At 31.8% G+C, this 16,671-nt stretch overlaps 3 protein-coding genes and 1 long non-coding RNA gene across 10 annotated transcripts in view; 1 reads left to right on the top strand and 3 right to left on the bottom strand.

The window, feature by feature from the left end:
- The window catches only part of Numb (NUMB endocytic adaptor protein), a 62,678-nt gene extending 58,961 nt beyond the window's left edge, over positions 1–3,717 (bottom strand). For all 4 annotated transcript variants that reach the window (XM_083038271.1, XM_083038269.1, XM_083038270.1 and 1 more), the window contains exon 1: positions 3,254–3,717. The gene's annotated coding sequence lies outside the window, so the exon portion shown is untranslated. The remainder of the gene's footprint in view (positions 1–3,253) is intronic.
- The window catches only part of LOC145936257 (uncharacterized), a 41,320-nt gene that overhangs the window by 13,365 nt on the left and 11,284 nt on the right, over positions 1–16,671 (top strand). The window lies entirely within an intron of this gene.
- On the bottom strand, positions 4,822–9,668 carry LOC145936052 (cytoplasmic dynein 2 light intermediate chain 1). Of its 2 annotated transcripts, none has more exons than XM_083037928.1 (7): positions 9,568–9,668; positions 6,953–7,070; positions 6,777–6,878; positions 6,117–6,443; positions 5,605–5,762; positions 5,240–5,483; positions 4,822–5,108 (listed from the first exon to the last, which is right to left on the bottom strand). In XM_083037928.1, the coding sequence occupies exons 1-7, from the start codon at positions 9,585–9,587 to the stop codon at positions 5,037–5,039; spliced, it is 1,041 nt and encodes a 346-aa protein (XP_082894054.1). In that variant the 5' UTR covers positions 9,588–9,668; the 3' UTR covers positions 4,822–5,036. The 2 variants fall into 2 exon arrangements, with proteins under 2 accessions (XP_082894054.1, XP_082894055.1); XM_083037929.1 differs by lacking the exon at positions 9,568–9,668 and adding an exon at positions 7,454–9,145 and having other exon boundaries at positions 4,824–5,108.
- Positions 9,267–15,258, bottom strand: Scat (VPS54 subunit of GARP complex scat). 3 transcript variants are annotated; one of them, XM_083037926.1, is made up of 13 exons: positions 14,789–15,258; positions 14,133–14,511; positions 13,908–14,007; positions 13,212–13,375; positions 12,837–13,036; positions 12,250–12,435; positions 11,988–12,114; positions 11,631–11,879; positions 10,970–11,392; positions 10,575–10,855; positions 10,300–10,517; positions 9,974–10,190; positions 9,267–9,885 (listed from the first exon to the last, which is right to left on the bottom strand). In XM_083037926.1, exons 1-13 carry the CDS (start codon positions 14,884–14,886, stop codon positions 9,624–9,626), a joined length of 2,904 nt encoding a protein of 967 aa, XP_082894052.1. In that variant the 5' UTR covers positions 14,887–15,258; the 3' UTR covers positions 9,267–9,623. The 3 variants fall into 3 exon arrangements, with proteins under 3 accessions (XP_082894052.1, XP_082894053.1, XP_082894051.1); XM_083037927.1 differs by having other exon boundaries at positions 9,974–10,181; positions 11,625–11,879; XM_083037925.1 differs by having other exon boundaries at positions 11,625–11,879.

The raw sequence follows: 16,671 nt of genomic DNA on the forward strand, positions 1-16,671 counted from the left end.
CTCTCCCAATATAATTTGTGTTATATTTTGAAACGGTTTTAATTTAAACTAAATATATTTAATTTATGATAAAGTATTTTAAATAATTGCACAATTAAATATCTGATTTAAAAAGAAAATACTTTTTTTGAAATTGAAATATCCATAATTTGATCGCCAAAATCGTCTATTAATGTAGGTAAAGCGAGATGGGACACATAATGAATATAAAAAGTAAATTAAATTATATTAAAAATGAACGCGTATCCATCTTCCTAGTCAAATATTGAATTACTATTAATTATTTAATTGAATAAATCAAAAATTATTTATAATGTTAATTTTAATAAATTTGATTTTTTCTTTTATAGAAATATAATTTCTATAATAATGAAAGAAGTAGAGAAAAAAACACCATTCTAAAATTAATTAAATCAGGTTATTGATCCGGTGCAATGATTCTTATCACAGTACACATTTCCTAGTGTAAAATTAATAAATCAATACGCGATTTAATTTTAGACCGTCTCGTGCATTAAGTGCAATTCTTATATGAATCGTCATTTTCAAGTCCCTCATTTACAACTGCAATGACTTGTATGCCTTTTTAGGAAACGCTTCGAATTTCGAACAGTTGTATAAATCGGTCGAGGTGTGTTCGAAATTCTTAATAAAGATGTTTAATGTATTGTACGCATATCATAAGCATATCGTAAAATAGAAGCGCACAGATTATGTGATCATAAAAAATTACACTTGCCTCGCATCCGAAATCCATAGCGAGAACAGGCATGCGATATTTCATTCTGCGTGATCTCGGCACGTTTGTACATAAGCATCCACATACGGTCAAGAAACAGTTACATTTTTGTACCGTACATAATGCACAGTCACGAAACCGGCTTGTTACCGGAAATGATAATTACCGCAACGAGTGGGACTATCTACAATTGCGAGAAATAGACGCAAAAGAGAAGAGAATTTTTTGCGTGGTTCTATAATTAAATAAATAAAAGTTTGCAAAAAAAAAAACCAACGAATTAGAGAATACGAAGAGTATTGCATCATCAGACAAACACCGCAAAAGTAGTTTCTTGCATGGTTCAATTATTAAACTTGTCACATAAACATATTATAAATGTGATAAACTTTTTGTTCTTATAAAAAATCAAAGAGGAGGTTGACAATCATCGAGTTTATAAAAAGTTTCTTTTACATGTTCCCGGAGCTCAATCGAGCGATACAATCAATAATCGTAATTAAAATTTAAGTTTAATGCGACATACATTCGATTTAAAAGTAGGAGGATATAAACACTGCATATATATATATGTTGCAGTGTTTTCGTGTAAACTCAGTTCTTTTTATAAAAAGTTTGATTTTTTTTTTATAATATAAAGTGCTGAAACTTTTTGCAAGCCGGCATTATATAAGAAGACTTTAGGCTTTTTATTAAAAAATTTAATTTGCAAGAGGTCTATGATATATACATATAACAGATTTATTTATATATTTCTAGATATTAAAGATGTATTTATTATAGTTTTTATTGTGGCATAAATTTCTCAGGACAATAATTTTTATTTTGACACACTGTCTAAAAAATGACAACGTGATATTTTCTCTGTGTCATTCGTTGCTGCAAGATGATCAAAAAATGACTTTTATAAAATTAAACTTTCATAAGACTTCAGATTTCACAAATGATATATCACATTTATTCAGCTTAATTCTCTCAGATTTATACTCTGTTCATTTTTTCTTAATTTATAAACGCTTATTCTATAATGTTTCCCTCTATCATAATATGTATAAGATATGTGTATGTATATATCTTATACATATTATAATAAAGAAGAACACAAATAAGTATTATAAATTCATTAAATTTAAAAAAATAAACAGGGTATAAATGAGAGAATTGAGCTGAATATAAATGTGATATAAAATTGCGAAAACTGACTTATGAAAGTTTGATCTTATGAAAGTCATTTTGATCATCTTGTAGCAACGAATGACAGAGAAAATCACATTGTCATTTTTTTGACAGTGTGTTTCGAAACAAAAATTATTATCAGAAAAAATGAACAGACTATATATGAAAGAATTGAGCTGAATAAATGTGATATAAAATTTGCAAAAACGGAAGTCTTATGAAAGTTTGATCTTATGAAAATCATTTGAATCATCTTGCCGTAACGAATAACCGAGAAAATCACATTATCATTTTTTATCAGTGTTTCGAAATAAAAATTATTATCAAAAAAAAATGAACAGACTATAAATGAGAGAATTGAGCTGAATAAATGTGATATAAAATTTGCAAAAATTGAAGTCTTATGAAAGTTTGATCTTATGAAAATCATTTGAATCATCTTGCCGCAACGAATAACAGAGAAAATCACATTATCATTTTTTATCAGTGTTTCGAAATAAAAATTATTATCAGAAAAAATGAACAGACTATAAATGAGAGAATTGAGCTGAATAAATGTGATATAAAATTTGCAAAAATTGAAGTCTTATGAAAGTTTGATCTTATGAAAATCATTTGAATCATCTTGCCGCAACGAGTAACAGAGAAAATCACATTGTCATTTTTTTGACAGTGTTTTACAATAAAAAAATTATTGTTTTAAATTTTTTAAGAAACTTATGCCATAAAAAAACCAAGATAAAAACTTGTCCATTGACGAATTTCGGTCAAAGGAGGAAAAGAAAAGATGCCGGTATGTTCGAGGGACGTGAAGGTCCTACAACTTTGGGACCTTCGGATAATCTCGGTGAGAACCAATCTCTCGTGCGTGACCAGGGCGTATATAAGTAAATCTCACGTGCACGCGCGCGTAGATGTCATCGATCATATTGGCTCGATACACGCAAGATACACGCGAGAAACGAGACAGGAAGTTAGATACCTGTCGACGGAGGGCGCGTTTATACCGGAATCGATAACGGCGAGGAGGGTAGCGCGTTGCGGGGAGGCCAGGATGCAACCCCGACGATGATGATGATGAACGTCGCAGGTAAATGGGTCGCGCGACGTAAAACACGCGGGCGCACGCGCGTGCGTTAGCCACGACTCACAGCATCACATTTTGCTCCGATTTTTGCGAAATTGCCGAGGTTCGCCGTGACTGCTTTCTATCTGGTGCCTTCTCGAGCCTTCGGTGCCATCGCAAATAATTGCTCTGTCGTCTCTCTCTTCCTCTCTACCTCTCCCACTTTCTCTCTCTCTGTATCTGTCGGAATTGCTACTTATCTCGCAACTCACCTGCGTACACCTGTGCGTCTGACAGCGCCGTTCTCCGGAAGCGGCGTCTAAAATCCGCGGGCGCGAAAAGCGATCCGGTCACACACTCGATTAAACCGCGTGCGTGAGAAAGGGAAAGGGCGGTCTGACGGAGGGAGAACAGAATAGAGAATGACAAGGGCGAAAGAAGAGAAACGGGAAGTGGATAACGAGAAAGCGAGGAAGAAGGAAATGGAGCCGAGATAGACGGTGTCGAAGAAAGAGACGAGGATCTCTCGTATCGTGAGCGAATTGAGCGGGACAGAGTTTATCTCGCGAAGTACGAATTTCTTCTAATCTATAAGATCTTTCGTGAAATCTCTCTCGTATCACGGGGAGGAAGGCGCGACGAGAGCCCGAGGAGAGCACACGGCACGCGCGCGGCTCTCTATCGCGGCGGCATTTTCACTGAAGAAACGGCGACGAGGAACGAGAGAGAGCTCTTTACGGCGACCCCCCCCGAGTCGGCGAAGCCCCGTTTTCGTAAACGCTTACGGACTCTGCGCGTATCGGGAGCGACCGAAGCGGGATACGCATGCGCTTCCATTCACAATGGGTGCACGCGAACGCGCCGTCTCTTATCAACGATGAACGTCACGTCGGTGCGGGGGCGAATTTCATCCCCTCTTGAGCATGAAAGAGAGAGACACGGGGTTTTGAGGGCGCTATAAGGAAAGGGAGAACGCGAGCGAAACAGGAGCGGAGCCGGTTTCTGACATACCCTAAGTTGTAAAGTGTTAATTATCTCATCAGAACGATGTAAAAAAATTGAGATTGATTAGTTTTGTTAGAATTTTAGAGAGAGAGAGAGAGAGGGGAGAGATATTTAAAAATATTTTTAGAAAAACGGGACTGAAATATAAATATAATTGATTTCAGCTTGCAAAGATGTTAATTTTTATATAGACAAATTCCCCTTCGAGGAATATAAAGTTTAAATGTCAAGAATCCATTTTCTCAATTTCTTTGCTACACTTTTAGCATGAAAAAAAGAAAAAGAAATGAAAGTAAAGATGTGAAAGAAATTATAATTATATTTAGTCGACAATAAAAGTTTTATACAATTCAACATTTAAAGAAATGATTCTATTTTTTTCATGCTTATAGAAACTTCTTTTAAACAGTTTTCTCTTAAAATATAGAATATTACCAAATAATTAGTAATTAAATGTTACCATCTTATCTTTTCTATCATAAATATAAGTAAAAATTATACTAATATATATTATAAAAAAGAGAAAGAAAGAGAGAAAGCAATTAGAAATTATACAAATTATATCTCTTTTTAAGGAAAGATGTTACAAATCTTCTCTTATCAATTTATTCTACTCTCGAGAAGTAAATTTAGCCACGGTTATTTGATTTTTTTATCTTTACGTTTTGATTGTACGAGAAAATGATGCAGTTTTAGTGCAACAGAGAGAGAGAAAGAGAGATAGAGAAAGGATTAGAAGAGAAAATGTTTATAAAGTTGCCGTAGATACAGATTTTAAGCTTGCTAGACATTTTTATTTAAAAGTTTCTTTTCTCTCGCAAAGAATTTACAACAATAAATTAATTAAAACTTGTATCATTGTTTTCGAAAAAAACGTCTTGTTATATAACATACATAATTGTGTGTAAAACAATTTCTTTTTTTTCATTTTTTTATTAATTTTGTATATATTATATATTACACTGGACAGATATATTTAAATTATCTCAGCCGCTTCCGCTTATCGCTTTAAATAACGCAGAGAGTAAATAACGAAAATAGGTGTAGCCTTTAAATTGGATCTGGCACGGGAATTTTTGGCATACGACCTTCCATCATGTCACTCAATTGTACACTGATCTCCTGAGAGAAAAATATTTATTTAGTTTACGCATATAATGCTTAAAATTAATGCTAATCTTTTAATTACTTCTCTTAAATAAGCTAATATATTAATCTAATTATTGAACAAACATGATTGATAAGATATATACTTCTTCTCGCTGCATTCGTAGTCTATCGATAATGGGCTCGTTAAAATTAGGGTCATTGCTAGGATCCTCCAAAGTACTTTCGTCGTTCCGTGATACTTGCGGTATGCGGGATATGTAGATCTGTTTGATAGTGTCTAAAATTGCCGATGGTCTCGTTTGAGGGAACTGCAAATCGATTCGTCCGAAAGAATCCGCGCCCGCCGGCATCATTAATGGCTTTTCGTAATCTGTGCACTTTTCCTCCCTTGCGATTTATTCGATATGTTGTTAATGTTTTGAGATTTACACATAGATAAATTTAAACGAACAATAAACATTAAAATTTGCTACAGAAAGCATATCATTTATAAATATCAAAGACTTACATAGGTGAAGAACCGAATCCGTAGTGAGATAATAGATCTTTGAGTCGTCGTACGAGATATTTATCTTTAGACGAATAATAATAAAGACTTGCACCCAGATGATGAGCTATCGCTCTCAGTATCTTGCCAATAAATTCTTTCTTATCCGAGTCGAATTCCTATTGCGATGATCAACACAGAATAAAATCCAGATATTTTGAAACGTTTAAATATCAAAAATATTCTATATGAGATGTACGTTAATTTTATCGAAGGAATTTAGAATTTAATGAAAAATTAGTTTTCATAATTTATATATGTGAACTCTCTTGTAATTAATCAAAACACATAAATATTATTAAATTGTATAGCAATTGTGATGTAGCAATCTTGGAAATTAGTAGCATTTCTCAATTTTGTCTATCATCTCTGATAAAAAAATTTGCGATTTTTAGAATAGAAATCTAAAACTAGAACAGATATTGAATCTAGAACTAAAATAAAACATATATATATTATATAGTATAAAATACCTTGAATTCATCATATCGTCCACCTAAAATACACATCTGCATCGGGAATGAATCAACTCCGCGTTCCAACTCTTTTTTTCTATCTGCGATTCTTTTTTCCCGTAATTTTTGAATTGTATCGGAATCATAACTCATTTTTAAACCGTTTCGTAGTGTAGAAAGGGTTTCCTCCAAAGAAATCCATAATTCCTCTGGTCGCGATAAATCCAGCATCATCAATAACACAGTATGATGAGGGGAATGAGTTAATGTAGATCCGGTCATTGCGACGGATACCAAAGAAGAAGCCAAGTGACCCACTTCCCACACGTGCACTATATTTTTCACCTGCATACACGCGCATACATACACACAGTGCTATACTATTTATACATTTAATACTTCAATAATGGATTAACAAGAGTTTTAATGAAATTAATAGATAAATATTATTTTTATATTTTAATTAGAAATATATTACAATAGTGGCTAAATAATTGTTATGTAAATAAATTTATTTTATAAAGTTTATAATCAGAGAAGAGAGAAAGAAAAATAGAGGGAAAAAATATACATATATATTTATAATTTTTCAAGATACACAAGAAGAACGGAACATATTGTTTACAAATATATTTTTACAGAAAAATAAATGTTTTATTGCCATGTAGCATTACTTACTAAACTTTTCACAGTTTTGCGACCAAACGAATAATCCATTGCTATAGTTGGTTTTGGCCTTTCGTCTTTTTCCAGAAATCGATATACCATTGTTGTTTTACCCTAGAAATGTAACTGAAAATGCAAAGTACGTCGCAACATAATGCAGTATGCATTCCCCTAATTTTATCACTTACAATTCCCTTGCTGCCAAGGACAATAATGGATCGTTCGTGAGTTTCATTTGGATCAGTCTTGCGTCTGTTTTCTTCTTCTATAGCGAGTCGAAATGCGGTTTCCCGCATAGATTCTTCACTATAAAGTCAACTTTATTGTAAATAATTCTGCTATGCCAAAAATATATGATAACAAGTAGACAGGTACAAGTAAATAATATATGATAACTAGTAGATAATAGGTAGAAGTATCGTAAATTATTTTATATATCTTTACTAAAGGTTTATGTATGGATTTCCTTTTTAAATCACATATATTTGTAAATTATTGCAAAATTACTCATACGCTAAATCTAAATGATAAAAAACTTTAAATTTTTATAAAGATACTTTCGGCACACATTAATAGTTTAATATAATTATTTAATTTAATAGTATATTATATATATATATAATAATACATGTTTCTTTTATATATACAAAGAGCTAACGAGTTAAATATATATAGAATAAATTAGTCACCGATTTTCTGTAGACATTGTTTTTAAAACAATGAAGAATAATACTATAAATGTATTCGCACAAGTCTGTTCTTTCAGGTTATGTTTTACTTTTTGTTACTATAGAGACAGATGAGCGATTATTCATACCATTTGTATCTTGCATGATGTAAATTTGTATTTATATTATATTGCAGAGGAAAATGATCGGTATACAATGTATATATAATGTGCAATAGAGCACAGTCTTCGATGTAGCTGTTTTAAAATGATAAATAATTAATTTATATATTTATCATTTTATTATTTATTAATAATTAATTTATAATATTATTCGGCATTTCTTAATGTCCAGTCTTGATTTACAGAGTTTAGTACATTAGGCATTAGGTTTCATTTACATTTAAATAAATAATGTATTATATTATTCTATCTTTCAACTGCAGTGCCATTAATCCTTTATGTGTTGATCTTTATAATACATTATGCAAGAGAGTACAAGGTATAATAATTTACATTTAATCGCTTTTCTACGTAACGCTTTATTCGTATGCGTAATGATCTAATACGAGGTCATCAGTCTTGGTAAAGAAATATCTATGAGGAAATATCTTTTATGATAATCAACTCTGACTACTTTCATTTAATTTCGATTCTTCCATAAAGATTTTTAGAGTTTTACAATATTCATCTCTGCTGGATCATAACGCATAGTCCTCTAAATTTATAAATCTGTTTATAAATTAAATCGATTACTTTTAAATGTACCTTCTTTACGTACATTATGTACAATTTTCAGACTAGATAAAGTCAGGAATGGAATGCACATTACAATATCAAGACGCAATAAGATTCAATATTTTTTAAATCAATATATATATGCAAAAGTATGTTTTTTAAGACGAAATTTGTTTATACTTACAAACTCATCGTCTTTCATATATAAGTATTGTAATGAATTATTCGTTATGTAAGAGTCGTGATATTACAAATTATAAAGAATATTATCGTAAAGTAAATATAAGCGTTTTTTTGAAGAACTTAAAAGAGCACGCATCTTTTTTATAATCTTTTTTAGGCGTGCACCATACATCCTTAATTTTATTTTCACAGCGTGTTGTAATTAATGCACGGTCGATTTAATAATAAATATACATTAACAATTAAATCAGTCGTGTTTATTTTGTTTTTAATTTTTTAAATTTTAATTTAAATAATGTTTTTTATTTTAAATTTTATTTCTATATACATTGTATGCTATACAATTCGGTTCAATCTAATTATTGTTGAAACTCTTGTTATGAAGGAATATCTTTTCAAAAACATCTAATTTTTGAAAATATAAGAGCTGTGCGCATAATAAATATATAATACTAAATTTAATATATCGTACATAAAATTTACAAGTTACTATACTTGATTTTATTACAACATCGTAATACCTGTAATGGATAATTTTAAATTGCAAGAAAATAAATTTTGCAATAAAGAAAATACTGTTCCTCTTTGCAATCTTCTCGTCTACAACCACGTATATATTTGTTTTAGAAAATAAAATTTTTATGAATATATATCTACGATAGTATATGTATATATTTATATATATTTATATACATATATATGTATATATATATATATATTTTTTTTTTATAGCAATTTCTTGAACACTATGGTCGGTAAAAATATTTAAGAGAAAAGTGATACCATTATATATCCAATGTAATCACAAAATTATAATTTTAAATATGAAAACGATGAGTGTTTGTAATGTAAGTTGTTAATGAAAAAAAGAAATAATATTGTCAGGGTTAATAGGAAATAAGTTATGATTATCATTTGTGTGAAAAATTCACCTTTTTAATATTAAATGTTCTATATATATAGAAACATTGTGTTGTTCTCCTTATATCAAACTAATGAAACTGTATCGCGATTTGTCAGCACATACGTATCGTAATATTTAGTATTAATTATTTAAAGTTCTCATGGTGTTATGAATCATAAATCCAATGCAAGTAATATTTCTTTTATAAAATCTATCGGGCAATCGGTGAACGTTGATATCATATGTTTCATATTTCATATATAACGAGAGTGATACAAGGAAGACGAACGTGTGTCACAGAGATTAGTCACCTTTTTCTGTAATATTTCATTGCTTCTATAATGCAGTATATCACGCGCTCTGCATGTTATCTAGTCCATATGTCACTCATCCAATCGTCGTTTAACTCTTCGCTCGGTAGAACTTGTAATTTTCTCAAAGCTTCGAGATAAAATGTGAGTTCCGACGTGACCACGCCATGCTGCGGCCCACCATTATTCACTATATTCATTTTAACCAGTTGCTCCCTAAGTTTCTCTTTGAATGACGAATTTACCGTGCGGTAAAGAGATTGTACTTCGACAATAGGCAAAATTCCAGAGACGGCTTCGTGAAGCTTCATTAGATAACTGTGTAAAAGAAATATATATTTTTTAAAAGAAGGATATATTAAAAATCACATAATATTGAATATATATATTTTATTGTGAAATTTACCTAGAAATATTTTTGAAAGATTTGGATGGCACCGGAGGTTTTGCTGTCCATTTGGATATTTGTCCGCCCAGCAAATTGTCTACGATAGTGAGAATTTTTCCTTCAATTTCACGTACATGCGCGCGGATGTCCCTTTCAACGCTATCTAATAAAGCCACCCCTCCACTTATACCGGATGTGCCAATGAATCCTCGACTAGGATTTTGTTCTGTGAGTACTGTGTATTAAAATATGTATTGAGAATAGATATTCGCATATCTATTTGATGCTACTTTTGATTTAATATAAGCATATTTGATACTTTATATTATGACATGGACATTTACCTTGGAAATGTGTCTTGACAAAGGGCATAAACCACAATATAAGCTTGAGACTTCGCGCCGCTAATACGAGTATCGTACTTGTGATGGTTTTTAAGCCTGCGACTTGCATTGCGCCCGCACCCAGAACTAGTTGACAACATCGAGAATTATAATGTCTTAATAATTCGGCTAGTTGTCTTCCTATTGTTCCAGATAACGCGACCAATTCACTACCGGTCCTAAGAAAAGATCGTATGTTATATTATGCAAAATTTATGAACAGACACTGTCTTTACCTGCAATACTCGTGTATCATCTGTATAAGCATCAGAGCAGTACCAACAACCGCGAATTTCTCATCACCGACCATGATAAAATTTTCTACACTCTCATTTCTCGTGCTATCTTCGTGCGTAAATATTTTAAGCGGGAAGCATTTGTTCTCGTATACATATGTCACTAGCGATTGAAATTCTAATGGTACGTCAGCTTGTTTCCACCTTTCCGATTCCAATAGCAGTGTTAATTTAGTTTTGCGTTCATTATGAAAGCGTTGTACAAATTTACTCGCTTGTGCCTGTAAAAAGAGACCACAGATCATGTGTTGACGAAAAATAATAATTAATTTACCTGAGTTAAAAATCAATTTTGTACAAATAATATATATATAACACGTAAATGATGTAATTACCTTAAATGCCGATCGTAACGCAGTACACTGTTTGCCGCAAAGATCCTCGCAAGTGTGTGTAAATTCTTCGACCATATTAGCCAACTGACAAACCTGAGCGGTCGTTGCTTTTTCGCTCAACCAAGAGCTCTTATCGTTCCACGTTTGACATTCTTTATTTTCCTCTAATTTATTCTGCGAGATGTCAGCAATAATCTTGTCGTTGTGAAGTTTATCCTTCTCGTTTGTCCCCGCCGAAAGTAGATTGCCCATTCGCTCGTGGCAATAATCACATACAGAGGTAATCATGTCAGTAAGCTTGTTAATTACTCGCGTATGCTCTTCTTGAGTCAGTAATCGATCAGGTATTGATTCGTCAAATGAGCCATCGCATAAATATCCAGCTGACAAGTCCGCTGTGTCTCTCATGACATCATGAACTGCCTAATAAGAATATTTAATTATTAAAATTAAATAATTAAATTATTAATAATTTAATAATTTAATTATTAAAGAGCTAGTATATAATATATTAGCTCTTCAACTTGATAATTATTTAACTTTCAAAATTAAATATTCTACTGCATAAGTAAGTAAAATAAAAAATCTCATGATTTTGAAATTAATTTAAAAATCATAAAGGTGAAGTATATGAGTCTTTCCAGATCGTATATACCTTAACTCGTAATAGAAGTAATGTGAAAGATCGTATAGTACTGTGGAGCAAAGTTAATCTTTCCGTCAAAGAGAGACCCCCGACTTCGAGAGCTGCCGCTTGCTGATCGCTACAACAGTCGCTCGCTGCCAGAGCTTCTATCACCCGTTGCTTCGTTAAGGCTCTTACAGTGGTCACAGCTTCCTCTTTGTACGTATCCACAAATTGAAAATGTTTTTGACGTAGTAGACCAGAAATGATGGAAACCAGTTTATCCTGTTCGTTGAGGACGTACAAATGATCTCACTGGGAAGAGATGTATGAAGGTTTGTTTGCTACGAACTAGGGATAGAATGCGATGCAAAAAGTTGTGCAAGTACTTACACTGTCTAGGACGGTATTCTCGCCACCCAATGGTCTATTGAGGTCAGCTGTCGCGTACCTTTGAAACTCAGTCGACAGCATCTTGTCCACGAGTTTCTCCATTTCAGTTAATTGAGAACTTAAATGTCTAAATAAAATAAATATACCACGTATGTAACGTTTTGATAATTCCTTCAAGAATTATTTCTTAAGGAAGATTACACACAGATAACTAATATAAGTAATTAAAAAAATAATCTCTTCGGAGTTTCTGGATATTTACCTAAAGCTATGTATTCCGTTCAATTCCTGCAAGAGAATTTCTTGCGTCGTGGAAATAAGGTCTAATGCCGCAACGTAATCTGGGGTAGATAACAGTAATTGTATCATGGGTTGGCTTTGATGCACGGTTGCCATAAGTTTCAATTTCTCTTGTACTAATAATCTGTTAGACCTAGCACGTTCTAGGCTAAATAAAAAAAAACAAATATTGTGCAAAATTTTTACATTATTGATACAATGAATTAAATATATTATTGCTGCATCCGCACCAAATATCCCGAACAAGTTAAACTGTTACGCCTGTGAATGATTATTTGATTTGCAGATTAATAAAAAACTTATCTAAAATAAAAACTTAATTATAAACTCTTAACAATATAGTCGAATAATAAGAAATGTAAATAAGTTGAGAAATGCATTCTCAATTTAGCGTGGATGCAACAATATATAAAATAAATACGTATGCCATTTTATATTTCGTTTTATTTAATTTTTGATATTTCTTTAAAATATATATATACTCTTGTTTTTGATATTTCTTTAAAATAATACTCTTATTTCTTCGAAATAAATGATTTATATATTCACCTTAAAATTTCTAGAGAATTGTTGACTAGATGCTTATCGACTTGATGAATATTTTTCCTGAGGGCTTTTAGAACCGTAATAGTTTGAGTGAGTTGTTCCATAAGCGCGTCATGAGATGTCATTGCATGGAAAAAGGCTTGAGATTTTGACGCGACTTGCTCCGCTATTCGGACTTCCACAATGTCTAGATAGTGACTAAGCTGTACAGAATATTTTATAAAATTCAAATTGGCGAATTATTGAAACCTTGGAAATTAATTTTCGTGCATATATGTTTTTATAAAATAATTATTTGTTTTATAATCTGACAAAATATTTAAATCGAATGTAATGTTAGTAGCAAAGTATGATCTTCTTTCGTTCATATAACCATACCTTTTCTTGCATTTGCTTCACATGCAAAACAATATTGTATTCCTCGGTTAAAAGACCGTCTTTTGCAAACGGAAACACAGCGTCAAAATTGTCTCTTTGTGAAAGATCTAAATTCGGTACTAAAAAGATCTTTGGAATACTAGCTAAATCAAATTGCAGCCGATCTGAAGTAAAAGAAAAATATATCGTAATTCTTTTAATCTTAAAAAATATATTATACTGTATTTATAATATATATTTTATTATCATACTATATCATATTTATTCTATATTTAGTAAAATAATAGAGAAAAATCTATATAATCGATATAAGTTTGATCATTATATAAATCATGTGAGATACAAAACAAAATTTAATTTAATATTAAAGCTTAAAAGATTTTGACGAATTATATTTGTATAATTGCATAAGAAAACTGATTTTTTTAAAAATTAAGTTTAAACAGATTTTAATTTTTAACAGAAAGACATAACACTCTTTTTAATAAAAATAGAATATTATTTGATGATTGAAATATTTATTCTAAAAAAGATAAACGCACTGCGTGAGAAATAAGATTTTGATTTTACTAATTTTTTGCAAAAAAGATATGTAGAGGTTTATTCTTATATTTATTTCAAAATGTATTCCTGTTACTAATATTTTTCTTGAGTTCATCTTCTATGTACAATATATTAAATATTAAAGATTCTTACCCAATGATTTCTTCCTAAGGTTCGGAAAATTTTGGAGTAATTCATTCGGAGTAGCCGGCCTATTTGCGCTCGAATTCATACGCGAATGTTTTCGATATCTCTGAAAGAATATAAAATATAAAATATGGATTTTTCATTGTTTCGCACACAGAATAAAAACATATTGGAAATATCAAACATAATATTTAATAAAGAAATTTTATTTTTAATGTAAGTATTGGTTACCCTTGCAATCTTTTTTAAATATGTCTCGAAATGTTGCATTGTGATCTCAGGAAGGTAAGGACTCTTTGGAATGTCCACTTTCTCCACAAATCCATCTCCCCAGGTACGAGTTAAAAAATTACTCTGCTTCCCTTTGAACGGATCGTTTAGGACAGCAGGTAGATTTTGCGCAGCCGAATAGACAGTCCATGATGATCCGATTTCGGATAACTGGCCGTTGCTTTTTCGTTGCTGTTGCATAACTGCGTGTTTAGTGGCGTGTGCTATATAATCCTTATCAGAGACACCTTCCACAGGAAGACTAGTGCACACCTCATTGTAGCCATAGAGACATACAAAGGATCCACCTTCTCTGGAACAATGTTGATCTCTCAGGTGCCTAGAACAAGAGTTGCAAAATAGTGTATCGTCATATATACTATTAATTATAATTAAGATAGTAGACACATTTTTTTTTCAAGTACTATTAAAATAATTCACGAGTATCCGTTTTCTAGAGTATAATCAGACATTTATTACATCGAAAATACAAGCCTGTATAATTTTGAAGCGTGACTTTAAATTGTCGATGGATTATAAAAAGAAATCATGAAATATATCGTCTTTTCAACAAAACGGAGCGTCGTGACTGACAGACGTTAGACAGATGGACCCACCTAACGAAGTCTTGAATTTGCTTGAATGTCTGGTTGGTGCAATGCTCGCACACGAAAACCATGGGTACCGAGTCGGATCCTCTCGCGATTTTTGCCATTGCCCGTGTGTCACCTCAGCTCACCATCGTGATGTCGAGAGGCGCGTTTCGGAGCACTGTTCGGCCGGAGAGATTCCTCACACGCACGATCACTCTTAGCGTGTACACGTCCCCACTTACAAATACACACGTTTTACGATATACACGTTGGCCAACTCAAAAACGAGAGAACCGGCTCGATAAAGGTCACTAACAATATTCCCTTTGCGTGTAATCTTCCATTTAAAACACAGCGTGCAAGTCATATTAATGAGTATGCGTCATCGTTTTCAATGCGCCGCGTATTTTTCATGACTCATAATTTGTATTTTTCGGAGCACGAGTTACTCTTTCGAGAGCATTATGAATACGCGTCTTCAGGGTCACGCGCAAGACTGAATCGAACCGACTTGAAACGTGTCATCTCTTTCAGATGGCGTGTTGGTGAATGGAAGAATTTACTGTCACTTTCCCTCCTATGTTACTCCGATTTTCCTTGCCTACAGGTCGTCTCAAAAGACACCAACCTTTTTGAGATACATCGGCTCCATACCACAGATAGCACAATTATATTTGCAATTCCTGACATAATAAGTTTAATTCATATCTTTTATTTGACGATTTACATTGTCGTGTGAATTACAAATTATAATACACAACATATGATTCAACAAATATTTAATATTTATTCAACTGCTGAAGTAAAAGCAAATATTGAATTTGATTATTCAATCCTTATGAAAAAAGTCATGTAGACGCGAGAAGTGTGCGTTTAGAATCGATATGTATCGAGATCGCGGTTATGATAATGACAGTTTGTACCATGTTAGCTTCATTTTTTTCATAATTTAAAAAGTTTAAAGCACTAGCGGCGATAACTAATTTCTTCATAATTTTAGGGTGGAGTGTCGATACGTTAAGTCACGTATTTTTTAAATATTTTTTATTCTCGAACGGAAAAATATTTTATCAACATTTTCCCTCTATATTTTTAAACACGTTAACTCATTTTTTAAAGAGTTTAAATCATTAGTGACAATAATTAATATTTTTATAATATTAGAATATATTAGTTTGCGCCGTATAGGGTCCGCGGTATAAAGTATCGATTTTGAATATTCTAAAAAAAACCAAAAATTAATCGAATGTTTTTTTAATAATACATTTTATGCAGATTTTTATTATACCAAACAGATTCGAGCATACAAATTTTTTCGTTTAATACACGCATAGTATAATTTTTCGTTATATAGGGTTCGCGTTAATAAAGTATCGATTTTTAATATTTTAAGAAGAGCCAAAAATTAATTGATTGTATTTTTAATAGTACATTATACGCAGATTATTACTGTACCAAATAGATTCGAGCCTACAAATTTTTTCATGTAATACACATAATATGAATCTGAGTTTTAATGGGTTTGCGGCTATAAAGTATCGATTTTAAATATTTTAAACAAAGCCAAAAATTAATCTTTTATATATCTCAACAGTATATTGTTTGCAGATTATTTTGATACCATAAGCATACCAGCGTACAAATTTTTGAGCAAATATACGTAAAATGAATCCGCGCCGTATGGGACCCGCGGCTTAAAAATTTTAATTTTCAATATTTCAAAACGCGCCAAAAATTAATCTATCATATTTTTTAACAGTGCATTGTCTGCACATTATGATGGTACCATCAGCATACCAGCCTACAAACTTTTTAATCTAATATACGTAAAATGAATTTGCGCCGTATGGAATCCGTGGTTCAAAAATTTTAATTTTCAATATTTTAAAACGAGCCAAAATTTAATC

This window comes from Prenolepis imparis, unplaced genomic scaffold (genome assembly GCF_030444845.1).
Source record: "Prenolepis imparis isolate NDT839.2.m4 unplaced genomic scaffold, iyPreImpa1.0 SCAF_5, whole genome shotgun sequence".
NCBI lineage: Eukaryota > Metazoa > Arthropoda > Insecta > Hymenoptera > Formicidae > Prenolepis > Prenolepis imparis.